This window comes from Brachyistius frenatus, unplaced genomic scaffold, assembly GCF_029030835.1.
Source record: "Brachyistius frenatus isolate BFR_SWC_R1_liver_20210118 unplaced genomic scaffold, ASM2903083v1 Contig_287, whole genome shotgun sequence".
Classification (NCBI taxonomy): domain Eukaryota; kingdom Metazoa; phylum Chordata; class Actinopteri; family Embiotocidae; genus Brachyistius; species Brachyistius frenatus.
This window is the reverse complement of record NW_027210886.1, coordinates 201,410-227,104: the sequence shown is the minus strand read 5'-3', so window position 1 is coordinate 227,104 and position 25,695 is coordinate 201,410. Positions and strand designations below refer to the sequence as shown.

General features: G+C 44.7%; 1 protein-coding gene across 1 annotated transcript in view; it reads left to right on the top strand.

Moving 5' to 3' along the window:
- The window catches only part of LOC138635045 (inactive N-acetylated-alpha-linked acidic dipeptidase-like protein 2), a 256,172-nt gene that overhangs the window by 167,244 nt on the left and 63,233 nt on the right, over positions 1 to 25,695 (top strand). The window contains exon 10 of the mRNA XM_069722353.1: positions 10,850 to 10,939. Within this exon, the coding sequence (XP_069578454.1) occupies positions 10,850 to 10,939 (90 nt within the window). The remainder of the gene's footprint in view (positions 1 to 10,849; positions 10,940 to 25,695) is intronic.

The following is a 25,695-nucleotide window of genomic DNA, read 5'->3' as shown; positions in this document are numbered from 1 at the left end:
GTCCAGTCCGTCGCTACGAGCGAGCCCACAGCCCCGTCGGCCGCTACGAGCGAGCTCAAAGCCCCGTCGGTCGCTACGGGCGAGCCCCCAGCCCCGTCGGTCGCTACGAGCGAGCCCTCAGCCCCGTCGGCCGCTACGAGCGAGCCCACAGCCCCGTCGGTCGCTACGAGCGAGCTCAAAGCCCCGTCGGTCGCTACGGGCGAGCCCCCAGCCCCGTCGGCCGCTACGAGCGAGCCCACAGCCCCGTCGGTCGCTACGGGCGAGCTCACAGCCCCGTCGGTCGCTACGGGCGAGCTCACAGCCCCGTCGGTCGCTACGGGCGAGCTCACAGCCCCGTCGGCCGCTACGGGCGAGCCCACAGCCCCGTCGGCCGCTACGAGCGAGCTCACAGCCCCGTCGGCCGCTACGAGCGAGCCTACAGCCCCGTCGGCCGCTACGAGCGAGCTCACAGCCCCGTAGGTCGCTACGGGCGAGCCTACAGCCCCGTCGGTCCCCACTACGAACTCTCTACCCCCGCAGCGCCGGTGAGAGATCCGGACGCCATCCGGGCCCGGGCGTTGGCCCTCAAGTACCTGCAGCATGGCCTATGCGGCAGTAATGCTGCTCCTTCGTTCCCCGTCGCTGGACGGGTCATCGACGTCCTGCCTCCAGCTCCTGCTGCCGTCGGATGGGTCGACGCCCCGCCTCCTCCTCCGTCCTCCTGTGCGGTCGTCGCCCCGCCACCGGCCCCTGCTGCCTACGGCGCGGTCGACGCCACGCCCCCGTCTCCGTTCTCCGGCGCGGTCGTCGCCACGCCTCTGGCCCCGTCCTCTGGCGTGATCGTCGCCCCGCCTCCGACTCCGTCCTCCAGGGTGGTCGACGCCACGCCCCCGTCTCCGTTCTCCGGCGCGGTCGTCGCCACGCCTCTGGCCCCGTCCTCTGGCGTGGTCGTCGCCACGCTTCCGACTCCGTCCTCCAGGGTGGTCGACGCCACGCCCCCGTCTCCGTTCTCCGGCGCGGTCGTCGCCACGCCTCCGACTCCGTCCTCCAGGGTGGTCGACGCCACGCCACCGGCCCCTGCTGCCTCCAGGGTGGTCGACGCCCCGTCTCCGTTCTCCGGCGCGGTCGTCGCCACGTCTCTGGCCCCGTCCTCTGGCGTGGTCGTTGCCACGCCCCCTCCTCCGTCCTCCTGTGCGGTCGTCGCCACGCCACCGGCCCCTGCTGCCTCCGGCGCGGTCGTAGCCACGCCCCCGTCTCCGTTCTCCTGCGCGGTTGTCGCCACGCCTCTGGCCCCGTCCTCTGGCGTGGTCGTCGCCACGCCCCCTCCTCCGTCCTCCTGTGCGGTCGTCACCACGCCACCGGCCCCTGCTGCCTCCGGCGCGGTCGACGCCACGCCCCCGTCTCCGTTCTCCTGCGCGGTCGTCGCCACGCCTCTGGCCCCGTCCTCTGGCGTGGTCGTCGCCCCGCCTCCGACTCCGTCCTCCGGCGTGGTCGTCGCCCCGCCTCCGACTCCGTCCTCCGGCGCGGTCGTCGCCACGTCTCTGGCCCCGTCCTCTGGCGTGGTCGTCGCCACGCCTCCGACTCCGTCCTCCAGGGTGGTCGACGCCCCGCCACCGGCCCCTGCTGCCTCCGGCGCGGTCGACGCCACGCCCCCGTCTCCGTTCTCCGGCGCGGTCGTCGCCACGCCTCTGGCCCCGTCCTCTGGCGTGGTCGTCGCCACGCCTCCGACTCCGTCCTCCAGGGTGGTCGACGCCCCTCCTCCAGCTCCTGCTGCTTCCAGGGTGGTCGTCGCCACGCCACCGGCCCCTGCTGCCTCCAGCGCGGTCGACGCCCCGCCTCCGGCTCCATCCTCCTGCACGGTCGTCGCCACGCCCCCGTCTCCGTCCTCCGGCGAGGTCGGCGCCCCGCCTCCGGCCTCCGGCGAAGTCGTGCCTCTGGCTCCGGCCTCAGGCGAGGACGCCGCCCCGCCTCCTGCTCCGTCCTCCAGGGATGTCGTCTCTCCGGCCTCCGGCGAGGTTGGCGCCACGCCTCCGGCCCCGTCCTCAGGCGAGGACTCCGCCCCGCCTCCTGCTCCGTCCTCCAGTGATGTCGTCGCTCTGTCTCCGGCCTCCGGCGAGGTTGGCGCCACGCCTCCGGCCCCGTCCTCCGGCAAGGTCGTGCCTCCGGCTCCGGCCTCAGGCGCGGACGCCGCCCCGCCTCCTGCTCCGTCCTCCAGTGATGTCGTCGCTCTGTCTCCGGCCTCCGGCGAGGTTGGCGCCACGCCTCCGGCCCCGTCCTCCGGCAAGGTTGTGCCTCCGGCTCCGGCCTCAGGCGCGGACGCCGCCCCGCCTCCTGCTCCGTCCACCTGTTCGGTCGTCGCTCCGGCCTCCGGCGCGGTCGCCACCCCGCCTCCGGCTCCGTCCTCCTTCGTGGTCGAAGCCCTGCCTTGTCGTCGTCCTCCGGAGAGGTCCCCCGAGCCCATCCTGCTCCGTGGGCGTCCTCCGGAGAAGTCCCCCGAGCCCGTCCTGCCCCGTGGGCATCCTCCGGAGAGGTCACCCCAGTCCGTCCTGCCCCGTGGCCGTCCTCCGGAGAGATCCCCTGAACCTGTCCTGCCCCGTGGCCGTCCTCCGGAGCGGTCACCCCAGTCCGCCCTGCCCCGTGGCCGTCCTCCGGAGCGGTCACCCCAGGCCTCCCTGCCCCGTGGCCGTCCTCCGGAGCAGTCACCTGAACCTGACCTGCCCCGTGGCCGTCCTCTGGTGCGGTCACCCCCGGCCTCCCTGTCCCGTGGCCTTCTTCCATCCACCTAGGTTTCCTGCCTCATGTCCTGTGTTAGTTGTGGTCCTCCGTCCCTCCTCCGGTCCCCCCTCCTCCCACCCAGTCCGGTCCAGTTTTGGTCGCCGAGAGGCTCCCTTTGAGGGGGGGGTACTGTCAGGAGTTCAGTTTTGTCCTCCATTTTGCCCCCGATCACCTCTCCTCCTGTGTCCCCTATCTTTGCCTGTGGCCACGCCCCTCACCAGTCCCAGCAGATGCAGCCACTCATCCCTGATCACCACCTGCAGGTGTGCTGCATCATCTTCCTGATCACCTCCCCAGACTATATGTACCCTGCCCCTGCACAACTCTGGTTGTCGGTTCATTGTGTGTGTGTGTTTTTGTTAGCCACCCGTCCGTCTTCCGTCTGCTGCCCGTCCGTCTTCCGTCTGCTCCCCGTCAGCTCCCGGTCAGTCCTGTTCCTGTTCCTCCGGCCTCTGTGTCTCCTGCGGATATTCCCGGTCAAAATCACTAGTCGGTGGAGTTGCCCTCCCGGCTAGGAGGATTGTTGACGCCGTCCCTTCCGCTGGTCTGCCGGTTGCCCTGTTACCCGTGTCCCCGCAGGAGCTGTCGGTTGAGTTGCCCTCCCGACTGGACGTAAGGTGGACACGCTCGGTGCCACCCTTTTGGTTTGTAGTTTTTGTTTGTTTATTTTTTGGGACAATAAAGACAGTATTTTTGGAACTGATACCTCGAGTCTGTGTGCTTGCATTTGGGTCCTGGAAAAAGATAAATTCCACCTCATAACAAGATTAGGTTATACATTGTTATGTGTATTGTTATCGCTGTAACGGACTGGGGAGCAAATGAGAAATACATGAAAAAACATTTTTTCAAAACAGTAGGTAGGCTAATCTAAATTTAAAAGTAATTTATAAGGCAGTCATCTTTGAGAAAAATAAAATATAATATATCAAAGTTTAATCTATTTCTGTACTCCTACCAAATATGTTGGTATTCAGGTTTTTCTATCATGTTTTAAATGTTCTTTTTATCAATAGACAAACATGACTCCACAGGTTTCTGTTCCTCTCATCTGTTCTTCAGTTTGCTGTAAATTCAGTCCGTATTTAAAAAAAATAAAAATCCAGATTAGTACAACCAACAACATGCCACCAGACCACCCGACAAAAGAAAGAGTTTCGTGTGTGACGTCTCTGGAAGTATTTTCCTTCTCACTTCATCAAATTATTAAAACCTGGTTATGCCTGACCTCCATTGAAGCCACCCACTAATTTCATACACTCACCTATAATGTGTTCTCTCTTTGTCTGACAGTTTGAGATGTGTGTCTCTGAATACTGATGTTGTTGTGGTGCTTTGTCTTAAGTGAAGTGTCAAATTAATAATTACCACCCAGGGTCCCTCTGATGAATTTCAGAGTATGTTGCTGAAGAGTATTCTGTCACATTATATTTCGAATGGGGGTGGTTGTGGTAAAATAATCTGAATTGGCACATTTTGAACTAGAATTCAAAGAACACATACCTGTGTGACGGCAAGTGGATCATCTAACCCTCGTGTTGTCCTTGGGTCAAAATGACCCGCAGCTGTGTTCAACCAAGTTCTATTTTATTTCTATATTTTTATATTTTTTGGGATCATTGGTCATCATTCTTTAAAGAAACCCTCACAGCCTCCTTGTCACCAATGATCCCCAAAAATTTGAAAATAAAATAGAACTTGGTTTAACACAGCTGCAGGTCATTTTGACCCAAGGACAACACAAGGGTTAAACAAGTAACTTTAATATTGTGGTAAAAAAGTAGGAGGACAAACAGTTACCTCTCACTGCTATCAGACCAAAACCACTCCGGCAACTAACTGTTGAACCTTGTGGACTGCTGATAGGTTTGAACAATCAGTGAGGTCATCGTTGGTTTGTGAACATCATGAAGCCTCCAGTTCAGATTCTGTTCATCACCATCTTGCTAGTTTGGGGCGGTTTAGAACAGGAAGTGACCATATTTGGATGAGCTGGGGGAGGAGCCAGCGCTGGATCTGACCGATCTGATTGGAAACCTGACGATACTACGTCCCGCCCACAATATCTGTAACTTGACTGCACCACAGGCCTGACAATCAAACAGACATGACCCCAAAAACAGGTCTTCTTGAATCTTCTTTTCTAATGAATGAGGGATTATTTTCAGATGGACCTCCAGAAAACTAATAAGAAGGAGTGACTTTAGCTAACAACACTGAGATAACTGATGGACACATTTTATTGACTTTGTATTTGGTGACAGAAGTTGAATGGGAGTCTATGGGTTTTTGGAGCCAACCTCTAATGGCACTCAATAGTATTGCAGCTTAAGGCACTTCTGCATCCATTTTTCAGACCTGGAAGCTACGAACACTTTTATAAACAGTCTGTCGTTCAAAACCCTGTTGTAGCACAAAAGCTTAAGACTAACTGTGTGCCAGTTGATTTATTGTAGTTTGAATAATTAAACCTATGTATTACAGGTGGTAAATATAGACTTAAATATTTTAGGGTGGTTTTGCAGCAACAATATTAATGACAAAATAAGAATAATGACATTCAAGATTGTCTTTCAGGCAGCATTGTCTTGAACGCACACCAGGAAGAGGATTCAACTGCAGGACATTCTAAGTTTCTTTTCCTTGTAAGAGCTGATGGTGAGAGGAGATGGGAGGTCAGAGAGGTGAAGGATGGAGCACGGAGACGGCAGCAGACGGACTGGAAATGTTGGGCACGGGAAAGAGCAAGTGTTAATAGGAAGCACAAGGAATAAGTTAGACTTTGTTCATCTTTGGGGCTGGGAGTGATTCTACCAATGGTTGGTCACAGACTGGAACCAGAAACAGAAACAGGGTGGGGAGTTGTGTAGGTGTCCACCTGTGTCCTCTGGAGCCTCTCTCACAGCTTTATAAACTGGATATGTTGAAGGCTCTGGGGAAATCAGCTTTGACCAGGTGAGAGTGGGCTCGCTGAAGGAGGTATTAGGTGGCCAAAAGCAGCCCCTGCAGAACTTTCATGATGAGGGATGTCAAGGCAACCTATCGTTAGTCTTTGGAGGCAGATGGAGAAGACTTCTTTGGGACCGGAACAAGGCAGGATGTCTTCCATCCTCCTCCTGGATCAGGCTAAGATCCACAAGAGGTGGTGTTGAAGCCTGCTCAGCTGCTCTGCACAGGTCTTCAGAACCATCCGGACCTCCAGGTCTGTTTTGGTTCCGTCTCTCTTGCTGTTTCTTCACCTGGCTGCTGGAAACAGACAGACAGGTGGGGAGGTCGAGGACGGGTCAGTGTTTCTTGACATGGTGGAAGGTGTTGATGGCTGCGATGTGTCTGAGAGAGAACAGTGTGAGTCCTGTGCACACCTGATGTTATCGACCCATTCTGATCCGTCCTGGTGTGACGGGATCACAAGTGACCAGCTTTAAACTGCCTGTTCACACCCGGTTTTATCGCGCGTCTCCACGTCTGTCTCAGGTGACCACTTCTGATTGGATCTCACTTCGCCACTCTATATGCAAATGAGCACATACATCACAAGAAGCACAAAAACACAAACAGAAATGTGAGGAGAGGACTTTCATCTACAGACATTTAACAAACGGAGACATCTGTAAGACATATTTGTGTCTGTAAACGTCTGAACACTATTCAGTGGATTTGATGAAATTACAGGAGATGAACTAAAAGAGAAAAAGAACAACCCACAGGAGGGTTTAGTGAAACAGGCATCGTGCAGCATGTTCAAAATCACAAAACAGTGTCTTTATTGCAGGTAAATCTCTGCTGCTGTCTGTACAGTTCAGCAGAATCACGCAGGAGACAAAGACAAAAGATTAAAAAAAAAAAAAAAAAATCCCCTCAGGGATTAATAAAGTAAATACCTACCTACCTACCTGCCTAAAAGCATAGCAGGCAGAGATCTTCAGGTGAAAGATTGAATGGTTGAACGTTACTTTAACTTTGATGCTGAGGTGAACGTGGCACCAAGAGCTGCTTTATTTGTATTGTTTCTTTAGAGGACGTCAGCTGCGTCCGTCAGTCTTCTATTCTCAGGACACATTGAAGATTCATTGCTTCACATGGCTAAACTCTGAATGTTACATGAGTGTCCACACTAGGGTTGAGATTTTCACGGTAAGATAACATCTATCTCAGAAAATATCACGGTTTGACAGTATCACACTGATGTCAGCAACCCAAGATAGAAAAGACGGAGTTGGGAGCTGGAATGTGGAAAATTATTTCAATAGCACATTTCATGTTTGACGTTGAACAATCACACGTTTTTTGTTCTTCATTAAAGTTGTAAACGGGACTCACACTTTGATCTGTGGAGGGATTCTTGAACATGTTTGGTACGTTTCCTCCTACGAGACACTATTGTTTTCAAACTTGATATCTGTGATAAACCTCACATTTATTTTGAAGATGTCTAAAGTTATCCCACCTTGTTTTTAATCACTTTTTTGGGGGGTCATGTTGACATGATCAGTTTTGTTTTCTCCTCCATACATGTGTGTGTGCTCCCACTGCTGAGTCTGACAGGCAGCAGAAGAGCAAAAGAAAGTCACCACTGGTTTGGGTCTGCTTGCATTTAAATCCTTCCCTTGTGCTTCAATCTAACTTCTTGTTTCAGATGTTCCTTCAGGATTTGTTGTCTAATTAATTATGGCACTGAATGGACTTTGAGTTTTAACCGTGGTCACACAACATTTAGAGATTCAAAAACATCAGTATACTTCTTTTTATTAATGTACATGCAGACAATATGCAGACGATAGATGATCCAATCTCACAGTTGGTGATGGCTAGCTGGTCACTGGCAGGGCCGACTTGTTTGACAGGCATGATTGGCTGTGGAACCGATCTCCATCAGAGTTTTAAAGCCCACGGGTTTACAGTGAGGCAATCCAATTACATTCAGCACCTGGACAGATGGGGAGAAAGAGAGAGACAGAGGAGTGAAAAAAAAAAAATCAATGACAATCCAGCTGAAGTGGAACTAAGCCTGACGATGCTGCTCCTTCCTCCGCTGTGCAGCGGTTCTGTGATGAAAGTGAATCTCTGTTGGGGTGTTTATTTCACATGAACTCACAGCATTAACCTCTCGAACGCTCTCAAAGATTTGTTGCTTCTCTATTCATCCTGCTTTGTTTTATCTCTCTGTTCTCTGCTCTGTCTCTCTTTCCTCTCAATATCTCTCTGCTTTCATCTTTCTCTCCTGTGTTTGACTTGTGTGTCTCAGTGTTGTCCACTATTAATATAACCAATATGATTCAAATATGTCACCTCAGAAGGATCCTTTATGAAGCCTAACCTCTGTGCGTGTTCAATCTGACATGTATGGCAACATGCATAGTATGTGAACCCAGACGGTGCACTCTCTTAGTAGAAGGGGCCTGAAGCTGCAATACCACTAACTAGAGGTCGGCTCCAAAAAGCCTCCATAGACTTCCATTCAACTTCTCTCATCAAATACAAAGTCAATAAAATGTCTCCACCAGTTATTTCGGTGTTATTAGCTAAAGTCACTCCTTGTTATTAGTTTTCTGGAGACAGTATCTGGAACTGGCCAATCACATGAAGTTGAAAAGAGGAAAACAACAGTGACATCACAAGAGCAAGTGGGAAGATTGGAGCAAATTCACCTGCTTATCATCCACAAGTTAAACGACCTCCAAAAACACTCTTTTAGCTGTCATCCTTCACACAGGAAGTACTGTATATGTACATAAATGAACCATAATACAATTTGAGTTATGTCAGGGTATGTATTCTGGCCGATCTAAACATATTTCAAAACTAAAAATAGTTTTCTGTTCACCTACTAGAGTTGCAGAGCTGCCACCACGTTACAACAACATTGTCACAGTGAGCAGGGAGAAAACATGATGTGTGCCCTAGGAGTTCATTAAAAATATTACAGGTCTACAGAGCTTCACCTCTTCAACCAGCTCCTATCACTGCCTTTTGGGTGTGGGTTTAATTTTTGATAAATACAATTTCTACATGACGTTTATTAATGTTATCAGCAGTTCCCTTTTTGGTAAAAAATAATCAACATGTGATCTATAAACCTTATGGCTTTCTATCCAACTTAAAAACCTGTCAAATTATACCTTTAAAAACAAAGATAAAATGCATCTTTTGCTGCACTGCTGCAGTACTTTTGACTCCACTGAGAATGGTTCCCTGCCTGTTCTGAAGTGTTTCTTCACCTCACTGTTCCCGCCTGTCATTAGTTGACACGACAGCTCTCTATAAAAATACTGTCTCACCTCTAAACAATATAGATTAATCATCTCAAACTCTGCTAGCATTTATTTGTCTGAGGAACTTCTCAGAGTCTTTTTCTGCCTTTTAGGTTTTGATTTAATGATGTGACGGTTTATGAAGATGGTAAAATAAACAAGTGTTTTCAAGGAGCATTTGCAGCACTTAAGTATTCAGTATCTGGCTATTAAATAATTTCCCTGTGTATGCTACACAACAAAAAGCTGTCCAATCAGAACTCATTTCAATGGGACAAAAGGTGCTTACCTCGGTCAACTGATGTTGTTCCTCAAGTCCTTCTGTCGTACCCATCTTTCCTTTTCTTACCCATCTTTCCTTTTCATACCCATCTTTCCTTTAGTTACCCATCTTTCCTTTCCTCACCAGTTTTTCCTTTTCCTACCCGTCTTTCCTTTTCTTACCTGTCTTTCCTTTAGTTGCCCGTCTTTCCTTTAGTTACCCGTCTTTCCTTTAGCTACCCATCTTTCATTTTCTTACCCGTTTTTCCTTTTTTTTACCCGTCTTTCCTTTAGTTACCCATCTTTCCTTTTCTTAACCGTCTTTCCTTTCCTTACCCGTCCTTCATTTTTGTACCCATCTTTCCTTTCCTTACCTATGTTTCCTTTCCTTACCAATCCTTAATTTTCGTACCCATCTTTCCTTTCCTTAGCGGTCTTTCCTTTTCTTACCCGTCTTTCCTTTAGTTATCCACCTTTCCTTTAGTTACCGGTCTTTCCTTTTATTACCCGTCTTTCATGTACATGGAAACATATTTTGCATATTTTAGCAAGAACATAGAAAGAAAGATAAAATATAAAACTGTAAATTCCAAATCATACTCCCCAAAATTAGTCTCTAAAAATCAGCAAGATTTTACACTAATGTACACTATCCTGTTACCAACAATCACAAAACTACACTCTGATTCACACACATACAAACTGTCCATGACTCAGTGATCTGCATCCTGCAGAAAGAGTCTAAAGACTGAATGAATTAATACACGGAAACCTTTCCAGAATTTGTTCTGTATGACTGTTTTTTGCATGATCATGTAAAATCAACACTGTACTCGATGAATATCAAATACTTCTTCCTGTCATTGTTTGCTGTATCAGAAACTCTCTAAACTTCCACCAACCACACAGAGAGATTGTTCCACAATAAATGAGACTGTTTGTGTTCGGTGTGTCTGGATATCCAGGAGTTACCAGACGTTTCCTGTCTTCCAGGCTGAACTCTGCAGAACTGGAGTGTTTGAACTTCTGATATTTCAAGCTGTCTGCTACTTAATTTGACTCCATGTAAAAAAATAAAACAACAGTTGCTCTGCAGCAACGGCACTGACACTTTGAAGTCACATTGTTTTGAAGTAGCTTTGTTTTTGGGACGTTACAAAGTACACTGCGGTGACAGTGCGGTGATTTTTTTTTTTTTTTGGGGGGGGGGTTACGTGTTGTATTTGTGTGTGTTAATGCGTATATATGTGTGTAATTGACAGCAGAACAAAACCTGCTAGCAGCTCGGTGGCCTGCAAAGTATTTACTGTGGTTTTCTGTCAAAACCCTGGCAGTTCACTCTTCTCCACTCTGAGAATAGAACAGAACAAAAAACACTATAAAAGTCAAGTTTAAAAAGGGTGACATTTTTTTGTTATTATTAATTTCTGCTCTAGAGTGGAAATCAATGTAATCCCACTTTAACAAAAAGGTTTTTGAACTAGATCATGATTGGACTTGAAAAGAGGCCCAGGGAAACTTGAAAAGAAACTCTTTAAGTGTCACGTGAAAATGACTTCATCTCTATCTCACCTCTTTTTCAGACCACCAGTTTTCTGACAGAGGCCTTGTTTTCTGCAGAGTCACCAGGAACCCTGGATCCACTTTTCAAGTTCCATGAGACCGTTGCTAAGGTAGGACCACTGATTTCAATCCCGCCACTACCACTAAAAGTCCTACAGAACAGTGGAGGTTAGGATTGCGTCATCATGTAAGCATGGATAAGTAAGCCAGGAATATGTACTTCTGACGGCATCAGCTTCAACTGACACCCCTAACACCAATAGGACGCAGCGCGTAGCAATGCGTGAAAACATGTTTTCTTTGGAGGAAAACTGCAACATAGAGAGACGAGGAAGTCGATCTGCAGCAAGAGCAGAATAATAGTTCACTTGTCGGGAGGTTAGGAGTGAAGAACTGCTGCAGGAGCCGCAAAGTACAAAAATAGCTATTTGGGGAAAAAAGTATTTTTCAGGCATGTTGGCGAAGGACCGTGGTGTGAAGTGATGCTGGGCGCCGCCACTATGTGCTGGTGTTGTGTGGGTTTACATAGAAAATAACAGGAGCGGCTGTTCTAACAGCTGTGTGTTCTGACCACAGACTGTAGATAAAAGTGTTAGTGGCGTCCAGGTCTGAAAAATGGTTCTGATGCAGAAGTGTCTTAAGCTAAAATACCACAGAGTCCCACCAGAAGTTGGCTCCAAAAAGCCTCCGACTCCATAGATTCCCATTCATCATCTATACCCGCTTCATCCTGAACAGGGTCATGGGGGGATTGGAGCCTATCGCAGCTCACTTTTGGGCAAAGGCAGGGTACACCCTGGACAGGTCGCCAGTCTATCACAGGGCCAACACACAGAAACAAAGACCATTCACACCTAAGGGCAATTTGTAGAACCACCAATTAACTTGATGTTTTTGGATGGTGGGAGGAAGCCGGAGTACCCGGAGAGAACCCACACAGGCACAGGAAGAACATGCAAACTCCGCATAGAAATGCCCAGGCCTGGATTTGAACCCAGAACCTTTTCACTGAGGCGACAATGCTAACCATTGCACCACTGTGCCATCCCCCATTCAACTTCTCTCATCAAATACAATGTCAATAAAATGTCTCCATCAGTTATCTCGGTGTTGTTAGCTAAAGTCACTCCTTCTTATTAGTTTTCTGGAGGTCCATCTGAAAATAATCTCTCACTTTTGGGAGCGTATCGGTTTGATTGACAGGCCTGTGGTGCAGTCAGGTTGCAGCTATCGGTGGGTGGGACGTAGTATCGTCAGGTTTCCAATCAGATCGGTCAGATCCAGCGCTGACTCCTCCCCCAGCTCGTCCAAATATGGTCACTTCCTGCTCCAAACCACTCCGAACTAGCAAAATGGTGATGGACAGAATCTGAACTGGAGGATTCATAACGTTCACAAACCAACGGGTGATGTCACTGATGGTTGATGACATCACAGATGGTTGATACTTGGTTTTGACCTTTAGTTGTTTTGTGGCTGTTGAAGTTGGAGAGGTGAATAATGTTGAGGATGCAAATCTCACCAGATGACAGTTTTCCAATTTTGTTTAAACCATTTGAATACTTGTAAGAAACAAAGCATGGTTTACTCTGACCATAAAGATCTGCAGTAAAAAAAAAACGTAAATATGTTAGGCTGATCAATGTCTTTGTATAAAGGAATATTGTGTTGCTGTAATACCACCTGTGGACATTAGGGACATCACTAGGGACACTGCTGCTGAGCTGCCCCCAATGCAAAGAAGAAATCCTCTGCCATCTTTGACTTTGCACAGCTTGTATTCAGGTCACAGTGAACTCCTTTTAATTTCTTCATATCAACCAAACCAAACCAGTGTGAGGTTTTCATGTTCACAGAGCAGCAGATTCAGGAAGTTGTTAATGAGCAAACTCAATTACAGCTGACTTTGTTGGTGTTGGAAGTCGGAAGTTTACAACACAGGCAGAAGCAGCAGGTACCAAGCTTCTGCTGTTGCCAGGCAACTGCAAAGCCAGCTGCTATCAGTCACTCAGCCATTGTAGCAGATGAAATTAGGAGGGCCATTAGCTGAGTAAAGCATGACAAAGTTCCCCATCCATTTTAGGTGCATCAGTCAGAGCCTGAGAGTATTTATTGAAAGTCGCTGGAGAAGCAGCAGGCTGTGCAGAAATGACCACTGCTGTCTTTACTACCACTTCTGTAGTATGGCAGATACAGAAAGATCGCTGACGGGAAGCTAAAAGCAGAGCTGTAGTTTCATACTTTTCAAAATTACACATTTAGTGACTGATTTACTAAGATCTCAAATAAAGGGTACTAAATTGCGTGTTCCTTGCGTGAGGGGTTTGCGTGTGTTAGTGATTCCAACAATAGAAAACAGAGCGACTGCAAAAGGAAAATAAAATCTGATCCCATTGAAATTAATAAATATGAATGTAACAAGAACAAAACGCTAGAGAGGAGATTATTGACAAGAAAGTCAATACCGGGAGAAAAACAAAAAGGCGAAAAAAAGGCTGAATAATAAAACGTTGGCAAATAAAAAAGGACGACGGTGGATGAGATCCTCTAACAAACACCGATCAGCAGGTCCAGATCTTTCTGCAATGAACAGGTGACTTTTCATTCAGTTCCTCTCGAGTGGTCGTGAACCTGATGAAGCTACCTGTGAATTCTGCAGGACTCATTCAGGATGTGACAGCTCACCTGAATAACAGGACTGGAGGGAGATCCAAGCAGAGATACGCTGGAACCACCCAGAGGCAGCAAAATGCTGAGTCGGAAGAAGTTTTTTAATTGCTAGTATTTCATGGCTCCTCCTTGTTGTTGGCTGCCAATCATCATTCAGTTCATTCAATAACTCAGAAGTATCATCGCTGGACAAACGATATGTCTGAATCATTTTCTCCTCTGTCATCTCCAAAATGGTTCCACGGGTGTAAAACCTCGTTCTCTACGTATTCTTTGGTTTCCTGCATCTCCTTCACAATAAGAGCAGCCGTCTCTCCAGATTTGCGCACTTGATTAATACGTTCCTTTCAGTCGTACTAAAATACACAACAATCACTTCTCTTGTTTCTGCTGTCAGGTTTAGTAAATATCATTGCGGGTGCTAAATTGTTCTATTTTCATGTTCCCTCCCAGTATTTTGCACTTTCAAGCAGAAACTCCCAATATTACATATGCATGCTGGCAAACACACAAAATGGATGCAAAGACACAATACTCACTGCACATCATTGGTAGATCTACTTGGACATTTTTTTGCAGGTGGTGTGAAGTTTGCACCTGATTTTACACAAAGATTTTTAGTAAATCAGGGCCTTAGACACATGCAAAATGTCTGTAAATAATAAAACAAAAGACATCTAAAGGTCAAAAGCAGCAGAAATAAAATCATGCAGCAGCTAAATTCTTCCTGTGGGATCACAGCCTGTTTCTTTATAACTTATTTTTTCCTGCACTGACATCTCTGTTAAAGTCAGAAAATACATGCTCCTTACGTAAGCTGTTGCCAAATTAGGATTTCGCTCTCCGCTAACAGGACCTTTTTAAAATAGCCCTCACTGTTTGGAGGGACACTCTCAGTGCTTATAAATGCCACCAGTTAACCACAGTTATCAGCACTGTTGGATAGATGTCACAGCTTACAAATTACATAAGGTACAGTGACATTTTCATTAGCTTTTATGGAGCCCAGCAAAATAAAGACACATTATTTTGGGATGTCCTTTACCTTTGCACCTCAAATGTGTGAAATTACACTTGGTTTACAAGTACTGCTCGGACAGAACCGTCAGCAGGGCCTGTAGCTCTGCCCACAGTGGTGTATTTAAAGATACTAAACAAAGGAAACTTTATTCAGTGATGCAGACAGTGGAGGAGATGACAAAAGGTGTGGGAGAGTTTTATACAAAATAACTTCTTCTTTGGTGAACTGCCATCAGTGTATTTGGACTCTTGTTTGACTTTTAATGTATAGTTGTAGACTGTAACACCTGTTCTCTGTGGGTCTCTGCATTTGCAGATGTTCAGTTGAAGTCTTGACTTCCGTCTTGTTTGTTTTCTTTTGACTCGGATTCTTGGTGGAATGATTTCAAATGTGTTATTATACAGAGCAGGGTTCTCCAACACGTAGATCGAAATCTACCAGTAGAGCGTGACCCGGTTCTGAGCAGCTCGTGCAAGGTTCGAACAATTTGCAGTGTTTCCCACTCATACACTCACTTGGCTGGGCCCCCCAGGTATGTTTGGCAATTGACCTAAGCTTCATTAAAATGTATTTATTTTTTTATTTTAGGAGAAAAGGACGCTGTTAACGCAGTCGATTGACGAGTGGTCAATCTCCCCAACGAGTGCTGCACTCACACGGTGACTGACACAGAGATCAGAGGATCTTAAGTAGAGGAACCTGCAACATGCCTGCAAAACACAGCAGATACTCTCACACTGGGTCCCATTCACTAACGGTGCGGATGCACAAATCTATCCTTAAACCGTGTGTATGAACATTTGACATACAAATCTGGGATTCATCAATATTTTTTTGTTCGTACTCTGCGAACAATTTTAGAACGACATTAGGCCATGTGTAAGAACAAAAGTAAGAACATTTCTACGTACATATTAGTGAAAGAGGCCCACTGAGCTGGAAACAAATGGTGCTCATAAAGGTAAATAATGTAATATATAATAATAATATAATAACATATAAGGTAAGTAACATAAGTACAATATTTTCAGCTGGACTGCAACAGCGGGGTGGAGCTATAAAGTAAGTGTGTAATTTCAAATACAGAGTGGGGTGTAGCTCAGCTATGTGAATAAATGTTAGTAAACATGAGTAGCTCTTGGACACTTTCATTTTGTCAAAGTAGTTCAACAAAAGTTGGAGACATCTGATTACGAGTATTCAGAGCAGCCTGTTTTGTGTAGTATTTAATTTTTTACAGTAATTGTTTTTTCGGCACATTTTATTCCATGAAGCTCATTTCTGTGTTTCTGGGAGTTTTACTTTCAGTTAGAATTCTAACTTGTTCTTACCACCAACGCTGCTTTGTTTTTATGTAGTCTCATGTTAAAAATACTCTTATCACACAACTTCTTATTAACTATAACAGCACCATTAGAATAGTCATGTAAGAAAACAACTATTAGTTAAAAAAAAATAATAATAATCCAACTCAGTTGTGACAGTCATGATTCTAAAGAATAGCAGGGGAACATTGTGTAATAGAAAAATATGTTTTTTATTTTGTTCATTGTCCTTTTCTTCCAAAAGGTAGCTGGACGTCTGTCATATCTGCAATGAGCTGTCGTCCCTAAGTGCCCACGTACATGTCTATATTATTTAGATTCAGACTTCAGGTATGACTGTATGGTGCCGTTTGTTCAGCCGACCTTCATGTTCATCCCGTCCCAGCTAGATGCTGATTGCTCGGTTCAAAGGCGCCTGACTGGCAGCTCATTTTTCTCTCTTGATCATTCGACAGCCGAAGACTGAAAAATGTACTGACCTTATAACAAATCAAAAAATGAGGACAGGTCATTCTTGTGAGTCCTCGTGGTCACAGTACTGCAGCAGTGTCACCTCGTGGAGGTCGTACAGCTACTGACAGTTCCAAACTCATTCTGCTGATAGACCAGGCATTATTCCCACAAGTCCTATGCATTATTAAATTAACTGCTATCATTATTAAGCCAATTATGTTTGTATAAAGTGGCAATAATCCAATGATAAACTCATCTAGCTTTTAGGGGAAAATACAACATGAATACAGCAAAATACAGCATCTGAGATTAGTGGTCTTAGTGTTCAGCATTGGTATCATCGCATGATTAAATAAACTATTTCAAATCCTTAAAATACTTAAATTGTAGAAATGGTCAACTGTACTATAAATATTTGATCAATGACATCATCTCAGGAGTCAACATATATACATATATATATATATATTGTACCACAGTTCTGTCGCTGTGAATATTCAAGTCATGTGAGAACTCCTTTCCTGGGTGCTTACTGAGATGAGCCATAATACATTCGGGATTTCCCCTTTTAAAGCATTTATGGTTGTTTTGTCATTTTGTTTAGTCTAAAGCAGGAGTTTCTTTAAGTCTGGCTCTGTCACCAACACTTCTGTTTGGACAATTATCGTGTTCTCAGCTTCAGACATTTCCCGTGTATTTCATTGTAAACTGAATGTAAACAAGACGTATAATGTTGCAGTGAATTTTTTCAGTGAGCTGTGTGTTCTTCATGTCTGTGCAGTCTGATATGACTTCAGAAAGGAGTCTGATTTCTGATGGAACGATGTACTGTCAGAGTACTAAAGGAAATACATTTTATAAGCCGTTTCATGTGTGGACCACTTATTGGACAACAAAGTTTGACAACATGACATGTTTATGAAGTCTGTGCTGATGGACTCGCTCCTCTGCAGCAGATAAAGCCCTGTGCCTAATGATTCCCAGCTTCTCCTCCAAGTGTTGGTGGAGGGGAAGGCTGATCGTGGTCTGGAGGAGAAGCAGGGTGATAGAGAAATCGCAGATCCACATGGGGAAGAAGACGGGCCAAGTTTCATAACTTGTTCTGGCAAAGTTCCTCATTAGTTGTTGTCTTCAAAACACACTTTTTCTGATTTGTTCATTGTTAACGTGTTTAATTAATTCAGAATTCATTCTCCAACTTTTACATTTACTTTCCTTCTCTTAAAACAGTATTTTTCTGTAGATGCTGTCCATACTATAGTTCCTCGTGCTCGTATAATATACTCAGCTCAATGCTTTAGATAACTTTCCCTTCAGATATGGCTCAATCTAATTTTCAAGCATCAGCGCAGCTCTCAATAAAAGCAGCACTTTTATCACACTGTCTCTCTCCATCAACACATCCTGGCCTGTAGCCTAACTACTTTTCCTTGTCTGTACTGTGCATACTGCGTACCACACATTGATGTAATCTAAAGAGGCTAGTGTGTGTTGGGCTGAGGTTAAGCAAAACATTTTGTTTTGTTTTGTTTCAGCACCACGGACAGTGACAATAATTTGCAGGGCCTGTAGTTGCTCTTTAAAGACCTTGCGCAGGTTATTCTGACTGATTGGATCTGAACTTGGGTTGATGTTGGGTGGAGCGGTGCTGGGAATGAAGGGGTCACCACATGTAATGTGCCTATAAGAATGATAAACAACTAAGTTGTCCTTCATGATCGCAACAAAACAGGAATGGGGTGGAGACAACTGTACATTCTAAATACCTGTGTAGTGGACTGACTGAGTGCATGAGGCCTCACCCATTAAATGCTCATTGTCAGATATCATGACCATTGTCATGGATGGGAGGAATCTCCTCTACTTCAACCTCCTCAGTTGGCTGTTTAAACAATATGAACATTGGAGCATTGACATTAACATTAGAGATTACCAACGAGCATTACACCTTTATTGTCATGGTAACAATAATGAATACATGCCTAATAGGGTCACAGTTTGGTGAGGTTTAGACTCCAAAACAAATTGGTAAGATTTAAGAAAATATTGCGGTTAGGTTTAAAACAAGTATAATATTTGCATGTTACGGTACATAAGTTAACTTACATACGTAACTTCACACCGGACATTAACGCTGATCTCCTGGGAGAAAATCCTGTGTTTGACCCATTTTACCAGCGGACTTCATCACAATCTACGTCACCTGACTTAATCTTTTGCTTACTTCAATCGGGCGACGATTGTGTTGTTGTAGGTGAGAAACTTGTGCGTTTCATTGCACTGTGGGTGGCGTATTGTCATGAACCTTGTTGCCATGGCGCCACCATTCAGGTTATTTGCAGAGCTCCGTGGTTTCACTCCGACCCCCCTGGGATGAATTTACGGCACAAAGAAAACCCATCTGGTTCTCCTGATGCTCTTCCTCTAGTGATGGATGGAGATGTTCTACCCTCTGAACCCTGAATGCCTCTAAGACCACGTCTCCAGGCTCGTGGCTTCACGGTTCAGCCCTCCTGAAGCATCGTTAGAGTCTCTGTTGATGATTTCCCAAGTTTGATACTAAATCTGACGTGAACCCTCTTGTCATGTCCAACGAGAAATCACAGACGCACCCAGAACTGCTCACAAACACGAGTGGAACTCAGGAACTGATGATGATGAAGTGAAGAAGTTTGTACCAGTTACTCATCAGGGTTTTATCTTCCTGCTGCTCCGTGCACATCACCGTGCTGTGCTGAACATTTTTTATTTGAATTGAGCTACCTTTGTAGAATCTGTTTAGCCAGTTGAAAGTGTAATAATGAGGTAAGACAACTGATCACAGTCATTAATGGAGTGATAACATGTGAATCGGGTGTTTTACACTAACAAAACACATGATTATACTGCGAGTGTTGTTATACCCTGTATGTTTTATCATTAACAGAAGAGAGAAAAGTCTTTGTTGGTCTGACGTCAGTATAAAAGCTCTACCGTGTGTCTGTGAGGAAGGTTGCAGCTGTGGTGGGCAGAGGAGAAATAAGGTTGCCGTTTGGCCTTAATCATCACATCCTTGGAGATCAGACAAAGTGCCAGATGTTATTTGTGCAGGTTGTAAAAAGACAGGATGAGAGAGGGAGAGAGAGAGAGAGAGAGAGAGAGAGAGAGAGAGAGAGAGAGAGAGAGAGAGAGAGAGAATGACAGTTACATAAAACCATGAGGCCAAGAGTACACTGACAAAACATGTCATGATGAAGGGCAAACAGGAGGTGGCAGAGAAGTTATCCGGCATGTTAAATATTCAGATGGGGGGGGGGGGTAAAAACCAGGCAGAAAGCCTGTGTGACCTCTTTTGTGGAGTATGTGTATGTGCGTGTGTATATGCGCTCATGTTGCTCATGTTGTGGGGACATTTATCCCTTTACACATGTACATTGTGGAAACACGCCTCTATTTCCCTACAGTGTTAATCATTCAATCATGGTGAAAATTCAGTTTGAGATCAGGCTAAGGAGAGGCTATGGTCTGGATCCTGAAATGAATGTAAGTCAGTGCAAGGTCCTCTAAAGGAAATGTGTGTGTGTGTGTGTGGGGGGGGGGGGTAGGGGGGGGGGTGTAAATGCCAGGAAGTCTCACGATATATTAGTAAAGAATTAATCTTGAGGGGAGAGATGGAAAAACAAAACAGACACAGTCATTGTAGTTTCCTGCACTATATAATTCAAACTATTGTAGTAAATACATTTTTACATATTCATTTCATGAAGATTTATGTCACATAAAAAGGGTAAAAAATAAAACGGACAAAAATTAAAAAAAATGTTTTATTGTTTCAATAGTGAACCAGTGCTTTGTACGTGTAATATTTGAAACTATAGGATATCTTGCAAAATTCATATTTGTTGACGTGAAAATCAGATCACCAGAAATGTCAAGATCCTTTTTTCCACTATGACATGTTTGAATCACTGATGTCCAGCAGAACAAAAGACTGATTTTCCCCTGAGAGGAAGTAAATGTAACCGTCCCTACAGAAATCTGGGGTCGTTGAAAAGATGAATCCCAAGTGAGTCATAGAAAAGACAACTGAGATTCATTGTTTCAGTGTGGAGGAGCATGAGATGTACAATTTCTCCATTGAGTCAAGGAGTTGAAACGCATTGAACATTCAACTTTCAGAAATGAAAGGCTCTAAAAGACAGAAGACAGTCAGGCTGACATCTTACTCTGACTTAAAACAAAAAAAACCTGACAGACAGAATGAGTCTAACGTGTAATACAGCAGTTCTGTTCACCTGGTACCTCCGATGGAGAAAAATGAAGAGCCAGTGCAGAAATTAGTCCCCCCCCCCCCCCCGTACTCTCCATGGAACGCTGTATGTGTATTGTTAGTGTTGTAGCTCAGGGACTTTGTCTGTGCTCTGTGTCCCTGTACTCATTTGTCAAGTGTGGTTTTGGACGCAGCTTGGTTGGAAGGGTACATGGTGGCAGGTGGCAACAGCCTGAGTCTCTCCCCCCTCATTCTCTTTCTTTGTTGTCCCTCTCCTCTTGTCTCCCTCGGCCTCCCAGTGTTCTCTGTGCAAAAGGAAAAGGAAATCTGATCCCACTGAAATTAAGAAATACAAACATAACAAGGACAAATCGTTATATAGGAGATTATTAGCAAGAAAGCAAATACTGTTGGGAAAATAAAAAGGTGAAAAAAAGGCTTAATGATAAAACATGGTCAAATAAAAGAGGAGGGACGGTGGATGAGATCCTTTAACAAACACCGATCAGCAGGTCCAGATCTTTATGTAATGAACAGGTGACTTTTCATTCAGTTCCTCTCGAGTGCTCGTGAACCTGATGAAGCTACCTGTGAATTCTGCGGGACTCATTCAGGGTGTGACAGCTCACCTGAATAACAGGACTGGAGGGAGATCCAAGCAGAGATACGCTGGAACCACCCAGAGGTAGGGAAATGCAAAGTCATACGTTTTTTAATTGCTAGTATTTCATGGCTCCTCCTTGTTGTTGGCTGTCAATCATCGTTCAGTTCATTCAATAACTCAGAAACGACATGCCTGAATAATTTTTCCCTCTGTCATCTCCAAAATGGTTCCACGGGTGTAAAACCTCGTTCTCTACGTATTCTTTGGTTTCCTGCATCTCCTCCACAATAAGAGCAGCCGTCTCTCCAGATTTGCGCACCTGATTAATACGTTCCTTTCAGTCGTACTAAAATACACAACAATCACTTCTCCTGTTTCTACTTCCTGGTTCAGTAAATATAATTGCAGGTGCTAACTGTATGTATTTTCCTCCCAGTATTTTGCACCTTTAGGCAGAAACGCCCAATATTACATAAGATGCAGGCAAACACGCAAAATGGACGTATGTTAAATTGCACATTTAAAAGACGCAATCCTCACTGCACGTCGTTAGTAAATCTGCTTGGAGATTATTTTGCGCGTGAAGGGGAGTTTGCACGTGATACTTAAAAAAACAAATTATCAGACCCCAAAATTTTTAGTTGAAAGACTTGAGATAAAGGGTTTTAGATACGGTTTGATGATCCGACAAAAACTTCATTCGAGGAATACTGACACTTATCTTGACAGTAGCTCCAGGTTGTTCTTAGCCACTCCCTGAGTGACCTCTCTACCTAATCCTCAGCTGCTCCACACAGGACCTGGTGAGTTCATGGTCAGATTCTCAATGATGCCATTGATACTTTCAAAACAAAAGTTGAAGCCACTGTCACTAAAGCACAAGAGCAGACCATTAGTGCAGGAGAATAACAGAGAAAAAAAGTCTTGTGGACTCAAAAGACGTATCTCGCCTACAGACATCCATTTTTCAACAGGTTTTTCTTCCCAAGACATTTGGAGTATATTTACAAGCCATTATATCATTGAAATTGATTTTATGTCCTTGTATTTGAGTAAAAGACAAAGAGAAGACAAGGCAGGGATAAAAAGTAAGAAAATAGACAAGGAGAAAGGAAGGGTAGATGGTAATGGAGCAAACAGGCCCAGAAATGAACACGGGGACAGAGGCAGAATGACAAAACAGCAGATAAGCCTGCAAATATAGATGAAGGTGATGGTGATGAAGACTAAACGCCCCTCCCAGTGAGACATTGATTGGTGTAAACAGGAAAGAAAATGAAGGGAGAAGTGGAGGACCGGATGATCTAATCAAAGCAAAGGAGACCTAAAATGCAGGTAAAGAAGTATTAAGATGCAGTAAAGGATGAAAAGAATGAAAAGGCAGCAGGAAGTGACACCGAAACAAAGATATCAGGAAGAGAGAGATGGTGGTGAAACAGATTCACGTTAAGTGGTGCTAAGGAGAGGAGAGAATAGGAGGTATTTAGTACATTTTATCTCCTGTCATCCTTTACTTAACATCCATTTCTCATCCTCACAGAAAGAGCACAAATGACATTTGGTGCGATCAGTAAAAGGAAGTTAAGAATTTCTGGAGAGAAAGTTCATTTCAGGGCGATGATATTTTGTACTCATGATTTCAGCAGAAACAACACTGTAGATCCAAAAGTTAAAGTAAAGAACCGAGATGGAAAGCAACTTTAAATCAGTGCGCAATAAAGAGCATTATTTTTAAATTGGCAATTAAAAAGGTGTGCTTTTTTACATTTAATACTCAGAACTAGTCGTGTGTCACGAAGAGTCCCCTGGATGTTTTTATATGCAGACAATAAGTTGTGATGGACAGTCGGGTGCAATTTGCATAAAGATTCACATTTCATCATTTAACTGATATTATTCGAATCAATGGTAAAAAGGTTGAAACCCTTTAGGAACCATTTTACAGACTTTATCATCTGTAAACATGTTTCTAATCCAGAACAGTTCAGGGTAATAATGTGCAATGAATATGACTGTATGATCTACTGTGGAGGTTTTCGGAGGTCAATTTGACCCCACTAACTGGAACCCAACCAAGGCCCCCGGGGGAGACATGCTTCCTTCTAATCACATATTTTTGTACTTCGCAATCATCACAGGAACATGTTTTACTTTAAATTCAGTCTGACCAAATGTTTGCAGAGAAAAGTACTTCAAATTAAAACTCCTCTTGATTGCAGCTGTTCATTAGTTGGTGGAGCACAATATTGCAGCTCATTCTGAGGTTCTGTCGACATCTTGAGGAGTATCTAACTATTATTACTACCTATTATCTATAACCACTACAGTCTCCTCACGGGCTCTTATTTAGGTGGTCCATGCATCAGTTTCTGATCAATCAATCAATACATTCCCAATAGAAACAGATTGTTACTTTTAAAAACTGTAAAACATCCACGATAAATTGGTTGCTCAAAGAAACATTAGCAGTCTCAACGTCTTAAATCTGCTCCCATTTAATCTGTTTTAAAACATAGTGACACCTCTGGTGCTCAGTTATCCACCTTCAGCAACACCTGTCAAAGAAGAGACGTGCTAGTTTCTGTCCTCTGCTCGGTACTTCTTCACTTCACCTCTGTTGCTCATATTCCTGCTTGTCATCAATACAACAGTTTATTTTAGGACATATGACTTCGAAAGAGGGGTTGTTTTCTTTTAAACAGTGTACATTATTAGTCAGCTCTGTTGCCGTTGAAGTAAAACTCCTAACTGTGGACTGAGGACACCTCAGCTCCTGGTCATTGGCTTAGACACATTTATAATCTCTTGCTGTGTTCCAGATGACATCCTTCCATCATTACACCAACAGATAATACTCAAATACAGTCGTCAGGACGCTTGCTGTGTAGTACAGGAGTTTAGACACAGTAATGCTGTTTCAAATCACACACTGCTGTTCTGTACTGACAGGAAATGACCTAATCATGTATCAAATATCTGCAGCTTTGATTATTTTACCCAGAAATCAACGTGTTTTTGCATCATGAGATAAAAGTCAACATAAAGTCGATAATACTGTTGCTTCTCGTACCTTTGTAGTCATGATGTCACAGAGGTAATCTGATTACTCTACAGAAACGATGGCCTGTGTGTGTGTGTGCGTAATGCAGTTTGGTTCACAGCCTTGTCTGCTGCTTTGTCAGTAAAAGCTCAAGAACAGAGGGATATTAAAGCAGCCATAAAATAGAGCAGAGCAGAAAGGAGGAGGGAAAGCAGCAGCTTCTCCATCCTCGAAGATCAAAGCCCGGCTAGTGTGTTGATAGATTGGACTTATCTCTGTAGTATTGCTTGTAAAGCCTAAGTGCCTTTTTGGAGATAAGAGTGGCCCTCCTGAGGGGCAGTGGCTTCTCCGACTTCTCCTCAGGGTCAACAGTGTACAAACTATTTAGAGGTTCAACATCTACAATTGTATTTAGATCAGAAAATCCTCCGTGTTTATCACTGGACCAGCCAGTTACTATGATTATTAATGAGCATTTAGCATATAGTTTATAGTATGTAAAGGGTATCAGTTGGATTCAATCTCTTCCTGAACCTCATTCATTCCTCCAATAGAAGCTTTGGGGGGAAATGAAACATAAAAAAAACATAATCTGCTTTATGAAACTAGTTTTATTTGAATTCATCTCCATTAGATCCTCACGTTTTCATTCTGAGCGTCATGCCAACAGACTCAGTGTAGTCTGTACCATTGATCTCTCGGTAGGTTATAGTTTTAGTTTTACAATGTTACACTTCAGCTTTTAATTAAATAATATATCTCATCTCATTACAGAACAAAAAAATGATGGAGTAGTTTTATATGAGCAGGACATAGTTTGAAGTGTTGCTGCAGAAATATTGGACCTTTCATTTCAAGGAAAGACGCAAAGCCATCAGCTCAGAGGAGCGTTCGTCTGAAGCGTGTGCAGACATTCAAAACATAAGACGTCAGGTCTTTGTGGCATTTGTCCCGTCCCTCCTTCACTGTGATTGCACAGCTGGATAAAAAGTACCAGTGATATGTGCAGCGTTTTACCACCAAAATGCAGAACTGTCAGTGTTGAGTGCAACACAGTTTGATGAAGCTGAGTGGTTTGTCCTTTGGAAAGGGATTTCCGACTGTCCCAATGTAGTCACCTGTATGGTGGTGTTGATGTGTGTATGGTGTATGGTGTATGTAGGGCCATTTAACCTGTAAACATCACCAACACAATACTAGGTCAATATATTGTATGTGCTCAGGCTATATCAACATCAGAATTTCAAAATCCTTTACGTCGGTGGCCCCGCCCCTTCCTCTACGTTGCCAAGATGGTGACCATTTAAGGTGGAAAGTGTCAAGAATATCACACTTCTTTTTTTGAGCGTTCTGAGTGCTTCATCCTGGTACTTGTAGTGCATTGCATGTTAGTGTTAGTACACAAGTACAACATCTGGAACGCAAGTACAACATCTGGAACACAAGAACAACATCTGGAACACAAGTACAACGTCTGGAACACAAGTACAACGTCTGGAACACA